Source organism: Lynx rufus, unplaced genomic scaffold (assembly GCF_022079265.1).
Source record: "Lynx rufus isolate CCGP_SWC_20201006 ecotype Redwood Valley unplaced genomic scaffold, mLynRuf1.p SCAF_18, whole genome shotgun sequence".
NCBI classification, from domain to species: Eukaryota; Metazoa; Chordata; class Mammalia; order Carnivora; family Felidae; genus Lynx; species Lynx rufus.
The window spans coordinates 5,189,024-5,198,731 of NW_025814832.1; the positions used below are offsets into that span (position 1 = coordinate 5,189,024).

At 43.9% G+C, this 9,708-nt stretch overlaps 1 protein-coding gene across 1 annotated transcript; it reads left to right on the forward strand.

Moving 5' to 3' along the window:
- Positions 1–51: 51 nt before the first annotated feature.
- Positions 52–4,980, forward strand: RSKR (ribosomal protein S6 kinase related). Its single transcript, XM_047080729.1, has 12 exons — positions 52–638; positions 1,032–1,280; positions 1,373–1,456; positions 1,570–1,638; positions 2,018–2,087; positions 2,314–2,418; positions 2,595–2,635; positions 2,877–2,904; positions 3,016–3,105; positions 3,189–3,277; positions 3,414–3,524; positions 3,907–4,980. Exons 1-12 carry the CDS (start codon positions 582–584, stop codon positions 4,126–4,128), a joined length of 1,215 nt encoding a protein of 404 aa, XP_046936685.1. The 5' UTR covers positions 52–581; the 3' UTR covers positions 4,129–4,980.
- The last annotated feature ends 4,728 nt before the right edge of the window (positions 4,981–9,708 follow it).

A 9,708-nucleotide genomic window follows, 5' to 3' on the forward strand; every position in this document is an offset into this window, starting at 1 on the left:
CTCTCCCTCATTCCACTGCCTTGTACAGGAGGTATTAGGGTTCTGGGGGGAAATCAGCCCCTCCTCAATCTGTGCCAAGTTCACTTGGGAAAATGGCAATAGGAGTCAGGGCTGGCCATGGATCCCCCTGGGGCATGCCCTGGAGAATGGTAAGAAAATGACTTAAAGAGAAAAAAAATCTATTTTAGTTATTAATTTTTTTTGGTGTGTTAAGTACATGGGTTCAACCTGTGTCCTTCCCTCCCCATCAACCCAAGACACATCCTCTAGCTGCCACTCTAATGAGGATGGCCTCTTCCCTCCTCCATGAAGCCCTATCACAGATACTTCCCAGCTCTGGTGTGACACTGGCCCCATGCTGATAGGTCTCTGCACATTTTAGTTCTGGCTATAAGCTTATTCATAACTGGGGTGGGCAGATAGGATTTGAGGATGAGTGGGGTTTGGCTGCATCCACTTGCATCTCTAGTCATGAATAGCAGGGAAGAGGCGGGGCTCATGTGTAATGTAGCATCAGGGGGAGGAATCGCTTATGTAACTGGGACAACAGATTTAGCAGGTAGAGGAGGCAGAGGCTTTGGATGGGAACAGTAAGCTGTCGGCAGGGGCAACATGCCCGGGTGGTTGCTTCTCATAAGGTAGGCTGTGGGGCTCTGGCAGCCTGTTTAGGGGAGGTGAAGGGGGGACATGGGCTTGAGGCCTGGGAACTGACCAGTGAAGAGGATGTTAGTGATGCCCACTGTGGAGGTGAAACAGGAGGCTATACGGTGAAAATATCCCAACCCCATACTGAGAGGTACAGGACGAATTTCTGATGCTTCATGGAGAAAATGTCTACATACTGATTTCCTAGAGGATTTGAATCATGTCCAGGAAATCTAGGCCTTGGCCCAAAACAAGGGTAGTAGCAATTTTGCCTGGTGCTCAAAAACATATCTCTAAGGTTAAGATTTGAGGGTATGCCCTCTAAGATGGGCAGAATTTGTAATGCCTCAAGGGCAGAGGTTTAGAGTGGCTCCCTTGGTTCTCAGCAGGGTGGCAACATCCAGGGTCCCTGGGTCCGAGGCTGGAAGAGCCTCTGGTCAGGTGTGGGAACTACCAGGTCAGGTCTGGAAGAGCTGTGGGGACTACGGGGGCATCAGTGCCTACACCAGGAGCCCCTGGAGCCGACCCCGTTGCTAATAGAGAAGCCTCTGTCTGAGTGGCCAGTGCCTCAGTTCGTCAACCTTTTTCTGCCGGAGTTTCCCATTAGGCCTCTTACAGGGCATCACCAGCTGAAGGTAGGTCAGTCCCTGGAAGGGGTCTCAGTCTTGGGGAGACATCTAGAAATGACCAGAGTTTCAATCACCCTATTCTTAATTTCTCTGTACAGATTTTAGGACTTGTGGCTAAAGGCTCCTTTGGAACAGTCTTCAAGGTGCTAGATTGTGACCAGAAAGCAGTATTTGCAGTGAAGGTAGGGACCTAGGTATTCCATATCATTCTCTAGTGTCTGCTTCTATTCTTGGTTTCAGAAAGGTTGGGAGGCATAAACAACGCATAGGAGTCATCACTCCTCTCCTTTTATAGGTGGTGTCCAAGGTAAAGGTCCTACAGAGGGACATCCTGAGGCAGTGCAAAGAGGAGGTTAGCATCCAGGTATGCACAGAGCCCAGGAATGGAGCCTAGGAAGAACTAAACCACAGATGGAGAAAGCACCTTTCCTGTCCAACTGCCCTGCTCTTCCTTATTCTGCCCCCTCCCTCTGCTTCAACCAAAGCAGATCCTGGGAAAGGTAGTTAGCAGCAGCTAATTCTAGGTCCTTCCAGGGAAACCTCTCTAGCATGTCCTGGTGTGTTCATAGTATCATGCTGGTTTTGGGATTACCAGACAGGCAGTCCCTACTGTTTTGTTCACCTGAACTTAGAGGTAGGGCAGCAGCTCCCTTTCTGCACAACTAGGTTAAATCCTGACTTCTTGGCTGTCTTGATCCTCAGTGCCCTTTTTCCTCCCTAACTTCCTGTTTTTTCATCCCTAGCGACAGATCAACCATCCTTTTGTACACGGTTTGGGGGACAGCTGGCAGGGAAAACGACACCTCTTCATTAGTGAGTGACTGGTCTCTCTCATTTCCAAGAGTCGTCCCATTGTACTCCACCTGAGATTACCTATCCCTTTGGCTTGTTCTCCCTTGGCTGTTTCCCTTCTCTGAGTGTTTCTGTCTCCCAAAGGGAGGGAACAACATGTGGCATCAGTTTGGGCAAGAGGCCTAAAATGCCTTTGAGCCCAGGCACATTACCCCCCAATATCACCTAGACTTCTGGTCCTTTGCAGTGTGCAGCTACTGCAGTACAGATCTGTGCTCCCTGTGGTCCTCTGTCGGCTGCCTGACTGAGGCTTCCATCCGCCTCTTTGCTGCTGAACTGGTTCTGGTGCTGTGTAAGTGAAACAGAAATGGTAATGGAAATGAGGGAAGACTTAAGGGGGAGGGGCAGAGAGAAGTGGTATTAACTCTGGAGGTCAAAGAACAGGAATAGGGATGGGATGGGAACTACCAGGGAAACTGGAAAGACAGGAGAGCTTTAGCACACCCCATTACTTGCTGTCATCCACAGGCTATCTCCATGATTTGGGCATCATCCACCGAGATGTGAAGGTAGAGTTAAGCACTTTTTCTCTGAAGTGGGGCATCAGTAAGAAGTACCAACAGATCTAAGAAGGGAGAGGGGAGATGAGGATAGCTGACCTTGGGGCCCTCAAGGGTGCTAAGGATTTGGGCAAGAGCCCTCAAAGTATAGACTTGAATGCTGAATAGGGCATCTTCCTCAGCGGACAGGTATATATGATAAAAGAAGGTCAAAAGGAAGATGAATAACCTCTCACTTGTGATTTTTCAGATGGAGAATATCCTTCTGGATGAACGAGGTAAGTCCTTTTCTTTTCCTAGCCCCAGAATTAGAGGTACTGTCAGTTTGGGAATATGTCATGGCTGACAAGGGGTGGAACAGAGTGGTGCTGTTGCCTTATCTTTCACAGGCCATGTGAAACTGACAGACTTTGGTTTGTCCCGCCACCTGCCCCAGGGAGCCCGAGCCTATACTATCTGTGGCACCCTTCAGTACATGGGTGAGACAGGGGCTAAAACTGGTGGGGAAGCATTGGCAGAGGATAGCCAGTTGATGTCAGTGACACCTGTCTTTCAAATCTAGCCCCAGAGGTCCTGAGTGGAGGGCCTTACAACCATGCTGCTGACTGGTGGTCCCTGGGTGTCTTGCTTTTCTGTCTGGCAACTGGGAAGGTGAGAAGATGGTAGGGATGTTGGGCAAAGAGAGGAGCTCTGCCCTGTAGTGGGAAGAACTTAGGAAATCTTGCCTTATTCCTACTAAACAATGCTACCACTGCCCCCCACCCCCATTCCCCACCTCTTAACTCAGTTTCCAGTGGCTGCAGAGAGGGATCATGTGGCCATGTTGGCAAGTGTGACACACTATGATTCTGAGGTCCCAACTTCTCTTAACCAGGGGCTCTCACTCCTGCTCCATGAGGTAAGAGTGAACACTACTTTCCTTCTTGACTACCAAACCATTCAATTCTCTCCTTTCCCTATTATTGAAATGAGATTTCCCCATTCCTCTAATAATTTGGTGAGTGTGTGTATGTGTGTGTGCGTGCGCACGTGCTCTAACTTGATCAAGTACCATCCTCCCCATGCATAATCAGTCACTTCTGAGAGAGAGGGCCAGTGCTGCTCTCTTACCAGGACAGTGCCTCTATTCCCACCTCTGCCCCCAATAATTTCTCCCTCTTTCAAATCCTCTTTAGGATTCTTCTTCCTGCCCTCCACAGCCCATGAACTTCTTCTTTTCCAGCTTTTCTGGTTAGCCCCTCTCCTATCTCATCTATCCTTCATGCTCTATTTGCCTTCAGCTCTTATGCCAGAATCCCCTCCACCGTCTACGTTATTTGCATCACTTCCAGGTCCACCCTTTCTTTCGGGGTGTGGCCTTTGACCCAGAGCTCCTACAGAAGCAGCCAGTGAACTTTGTCATGGAGACACAAGCTACCCAGCCCAGTCCATCGGAGTCCATGCTTTTCAAGAACTTTGACTGTAACCTGGAGTCCTACCTGGTCCATCCCAGCCTTGCTTGAGCCCCTCTACTGTAGATCGGGGCCTGAGAACCCAAGGATCTCCTCCACTGCCAACTCAGTATGACCACTTTGATGATCTAGTTTGTTTTTACTCTGTAGCCTCTTACTATTCTGTTCTTCTAGTTGTTGGACCAGAGTTCAAATCTTGCGCATTCTGCTATTGGCAGCCACAATTGGCCCTACCCCTCCCTACTCCCTAATACAACTCACCTCTCAATTCAACATCTCGGATCAGTGTTGACCTTTTCCTTCGCTGCATTTCTCCAATGCTCATACCCTGAAGCTTTCAACCAGAGGCTTATTCTACTTTTCCCTTTCCTTGTTTCTCTGCCGTATTTCCTTTCTTGAGAAGTAACACTTCATGGAGTCTCAAGGTGCTGTTTATGTGTTTTATAGGTTTCTCAGAAGTAGTATGAATGTTTTTCAAAAGTCTCAAAAGCTGGCATTTTAACCCCTAAATATGTAGCTAAAACATGTGATCTGGGGGCTCAAAGCCAGTCTGTGATAAATCTAATGTTTAAAAATTTCAAAAGTGAATCTAATAGCCTAAATGTGAGGAATAAGAACTGAAATATGGATGGGTTAAATGTCTTTTCTAGGGCTAATTGGAACAGCTATTGAATTTTTTTTCCAAAACAAAGTCTCCTCGGAAGACACAAGGATTATTAAACTGAGTATTTCCCTAGATGACCTGGGATTCAGTTTCTGATGGGGAAACCAAGGGATTAAGAGGCATGACATCAGCCTTAAAATCTAAGGTTAGAGATGTATTTCAAAAACCTTTTCCTTTTTATTTTTTAAATATATATTTTTTAATGTTTGCTTTTGAGAGAGAGACAGAGCGTGAGCAGGGGAGGGACAGAGAGAGAGGGAGACATAGAATCCGAAGCAGGCTCCAGGCTCTGAGCTGTCAGGACAGAGTCACATATGGGGCTCGAACTCACAAACTGTGAGATCATGACCTGAGCCAAAGTTGGACACTTAACTGACTGAGTCACCCAGGTGCCCCTCCTTTTTATTTTTTAAAAAAATGTTTATTTTTGAGAGAGAGAAGGAGAGCATGCAGGGGTGGGGCAGAGAGAGAAAGAAGAGAGAATTCCAAGCAGGCTCCACACTGTCCCTGCAGAGCCTGATGCAGGGCTCAAAGTCACAAACCAGGAGATCATGACCTGAGCCGAAATCAAGAGTTGGATACTTAACCAACTAAGCCACCCAGGCGCCCTGAACCTTTTTCTTTAGTAAGGAAAGTCATCTGGACCTTAAATTTTATACATTTCTGGCATTTATAACTTGTTTTCATTTTTCTAAACTTCTCAAAACCTTCATTTAAAACAAATTTTTTTTAAACTCTGTTTATTGAAGTAATCTCTACACCCACTGTGGGGCTCGAACTCAACCCCAAGATCTAGAGTCACATGCCTTTCTGACCACGCCAGCCAGGCACCCCTCAAATCCTTCATTTTATTACCCTTCAGTTATGTTTGATCTCTCTTTACAAACCAAAGAGAGTCTGGAAAGTACTCTGTGTACTTGTGTTTATTAATTCTGTCCCTGGATTAAGCCAGATTTTCCCTGTATAGCTGGCATTTTATTGGCCTCTGCAGAATTGCTTTTTCTGGATTGTACTTTGGCAATCCGTAGGAAAATCCCTGTGAAATTTAATAGCTGTGGCTATTGTAAAGGGTGTTTATCATTACAATTCATAATGTTCTGTTTAAGGATGCATGGGAGAAATTTCCTCTGAATTCAGCTGTGCTTTTCCTGAATTGCTGTTTGATTTTACCTTAAAGACACTAAACATTCAACTGACTGTAATTTTTTCTTCATATCAGTGCTATGCCACTTAGAGCCTAATTTGTGGTCCATTTCCAGCAAGTGTTTAGGACTTCACATCGTATATTTTGTATGCTAGCCACATTCTTGGTTCCATCTTCCTTTCCTATCTTTATTTTCCTTATTTTCATTTTTCTGTTTTAATCTTTTTTTCTTACTATATTATCTGCATCTTTGTAAGCCTTTTTTGGAATGAGATTGGGATATAAATGAATAAATAAATGTAACAGTAGCCCTTTCGATTATCTAATTTGTTTTTCTTCAGACTTTTTTTTTTTTTTAGCTTTACTACATTTTTTTTTTTTTAAGTTGTAGTGACCAGAACTGCACATTGGGTAAAAACCCTGAATACTTGTAATAGGAATTAATGGTTTCTAAAGTAGTTAAGAATATTAGACTGGTGCCTGGATCCACCAATAACTATTTTAAGAGTCTTTACACAAGTTATCTTAACTTCTCTGAATTGTAGTTTCCTACATATAAAATGAGGGGGGTTATAATCACTGATTCTTAATTGTAGAGAATGGGCTTCTGAGTTCTGTGATGCTTTTTCAAAAAGCAGATGCTGATGATTTTATGATACTGTGTGTCCTGGTCCAGAGTTAATGTTCAGGTCACCCAACATTATATAGCCTCTCTGATCACAGCAGCATATTGGGTTAAGGTCTTTAGGACATGGTTAACAGGTCACTAGGGTCCCTTTCTTAGGTCACATCAGATAGCTTTGAGACCATAATCATGTAAGTGCAGTTTGAATTATTTCTTATCAAGTGCCATTTTTAACATACTCTCTTCAATCAGTGGGGCACTATAACAGTGATTCTCAGGGTAGAGTGGAGGGGATGATAGAAAAATCAAAGTTTCAGAAAGTATAATTTAAAAAAGCACTGTCCTCACCCATAGTTTTGATATGCTCATCCCTGGAAGGTAGTCTTTCCTGCCACCCCTGACCCCCACTTAGAATCACTGACCTATGAATACCTTTTACTTATTCATGATAAAATTTTTTATTAGAATTTTATTTAAAAAAAATTTTAAGTTTAGTTATTTTGAGAGAGAGTACACACATGCACACCCGTGAGCAGGGGGGAAGGGCAGAGAGAATCCCATCACAAACTGTGAGATTATGATCTGTGCCAAAATCAAGAGTAGGATGCTTACTTAACCGACTGAGCCACTCAGGAGTCCCTAAAAAATATTTTTATATACAACCTGAAATCATCTTTTAAATTTAACCCTATGCTTTGATTTTTCATTACCTAGAAGAAATCAAATATACCTATCAAAGTGGATATTTTATGCTGTACTCCCTTGTATCTTTTCTAAGAATGTAAGATTATCTTTTCTAAGAATGTAACACCAATCTGTATATTCTCCTTCTAGAAAAGTGTCTTTGTAGTTCTACTCATTGTTTCTTACCTCTAAGTTTCTTTACCACGTATCGATCTGTTTATTAGTTCATGCATTTAACAAACTGGTAATCACAATTCCTTAGTTACTTCTTTAAATTCTTCAATATAAAAATCTTGCCAAAGCTTTTTAAAAATAAAATCCTATTTAATGCATTATTAATCCCTGTTACGCTGAATTGTGTCTCCACCATACCCCCCCTTTTTGCATTCATACATTGAAATCCTAACCCTCAGTACTTCAGAATGTGACTGTATTTGAAAAGTCTTTAAAGATGCAATTAAGTTAAAATGAGGTCATATGGGTTGGCCCTAATCCAATGATAGGTGTCCTTATAAAGAAGAAATTGGCAGGGTGGGGGGGGGGGGCGCCTGGGTGGCTCAGTCGGTTAAGCGTCCGACTCTTGGTTTTGGCTCAGGCCATGATCTCACAGTTCATGAGTTCAAGTCCCATGTTGGGCTCTGTATTGACAGTGCAGAGCCTGTTTGGGATTCTGTCTCTCTGCCCCTCCCCTGCTCGCGTGTTTTCTCTCTCTCAAACATAAATAAACTTCAAAAAAGAAGAAATTAGGACACAGACATACAGAGGGAAGACCATGTGAAGATACAGGGAGAAGACAGCTATCTACAAGCCAATGGGAGAGGCCTCAGAAGAAACCAACTCTACTTGGTCTACCTTGATCTCGGACTTGTAGCCTCCAGAATTGTGAGAAAATAAATTTCTGTTGTTTGATCCACCCAGTCTGTGATACTTTGTTATAGCAACCCTAGCAAACTAATACAACCACTATGATGAGTTCTAATATATTAATCAGGACATTTTATTTACAAAAAAAGCATGCTACCTTCCTCCCTATAGTTTGGTTTTGTTTATGTTCTGAGGAACATATTATTTCAGATTTCACTGGCCTGAGTTTTGCTGGTTTATGGAGCCCCACTGATTAGCAGCTGTTACACTGCCTCCTTTGTTCAGAACTCCCATCATACAGGGGCGCCTGGGTGGCTCAGTTGGTTAAGTGGCCGACTTCGGCTCAGGTCATGATCTCACAGACTGCGAGTTCAAGCCCCGCGTCGGGCTCTGTGCTGACAGCTCAGAGCCTGGAGCCTGTTTCAGATTCTGTGTCTCCCTCTTTCTGACCCTCCCTCGTTCATGCTCTGTCTCAAAAATAAATAAACGTTAAAAAAAAAAAAAAAAAAAAAAGAACTCCCATCATACATATCATACACATACTGCATCATATATACATACACCATTCATTGAAGCAGGGCTACTAATTCCACAGTTTCATCCTTGAGTTCACTTAGAACTGCCTGGTGCAGTTCTCAGAGTTGCTGATTTGGCTTATGTAATTGCATTTTTACAAAATAAGTAATATCTAATCCTAAAGTTAAAAACTACAAGTGTTGGGGCACCTGGCTGGCTCAGTTGGTAGAGCATGCAACTCTTGATATTGGGGCTGTGAGTTCAAGCCCCACAATGGGCACAGAGATTACCTAAAAAGAAACAAAAACCCAAGTGTTTTAAATATTTGGACCCCTACTTAATATTATATACAAAACTTAATTCCAGATACATTAAGGATTTAAATGTGATCAAAACATAAAAATTTTATAAGAACATTTGGGAGATTAGATCTACAATCTGTAGGGGCACCTGGGTGGCTCAGTCGGTTAGGCATCCGACTTCGGCTCAGGTCACGATCTCACGGTCTGTGAGTTCGAGCCCCGCGTCGGGCTCTGTGGTGACAGCTCAGAGCCTGGAGCCCGTTTCAGATTCTGTGTCTCCCTCTCTCTCTGCCCTTCCCCTGTTCATGCTCTGTCTCTCTCTGTCTCAAAAATAAATAAACGTTAAAAAAAATTTTTTTAAAAAGATCTACAATCTGTAATGCCCCCGATTTCGAATCCGAGAGACCACCAAGGAACCGATACCGATGCAAACGCACAGGGTTTATTTGCAAGCTCGAGCTTGGGCCCAAGTATACCTGACACAGTGGAGCAGGGACTTGGACCCCTAGATTAAAAGGCGTAGCAGTTTTATAGGGGCCAGTGGCCAATGAGATTGTAACACACACAGAAAGTTGCATAGTCTTGTCAGTCCACATGCAGGTGGCCAATTGAATTACAATTTACCCTACAGTAACTGAACTAAACCATCACTGGTCAGAAGTGGCGCGCAAGTTTGGCGGGCAAAAGGCGGAGTTTACATTCTTTGGCGGTTAGGGGTTCTGCATTCCTATATGAGCCGGTTTCCAGTAAGGGTGTGCTCAGCGGCTTGACTAGGGTGGGGGAGTGTCTTAAGCAATAAGTAGGTCATGTGGGGGTTACACATGACATGGTG

What these genes read in the sequence shown, in the direction of transcription:
- RSKR (XM_047080729.1), top strand. Translation starts at nt 582, where the DNA reads ATGGGAACAGTAAGCTGTCGGCAGGGGCAACATGCCCGGGTGGTTGCT. An exon ending in TCATCCACCGAGATGTGAAG is followed by an intron (nt 2,636 to 2,876) that starts GTAGAGTTAAGC and finishes GTGATTTTTCAG; the next exon opens with ATGGAGAATATCCTTCTGGA. An exon ending in TCTGTCTGGCAACTGGGAAG is followed by an intron (nt 3,278 to 3,413) that starts GTGAGAAGATGG and finishes CTCTTAACTCAG; the next exon opens with TTTCCAGTGGCTGCAGAGAG.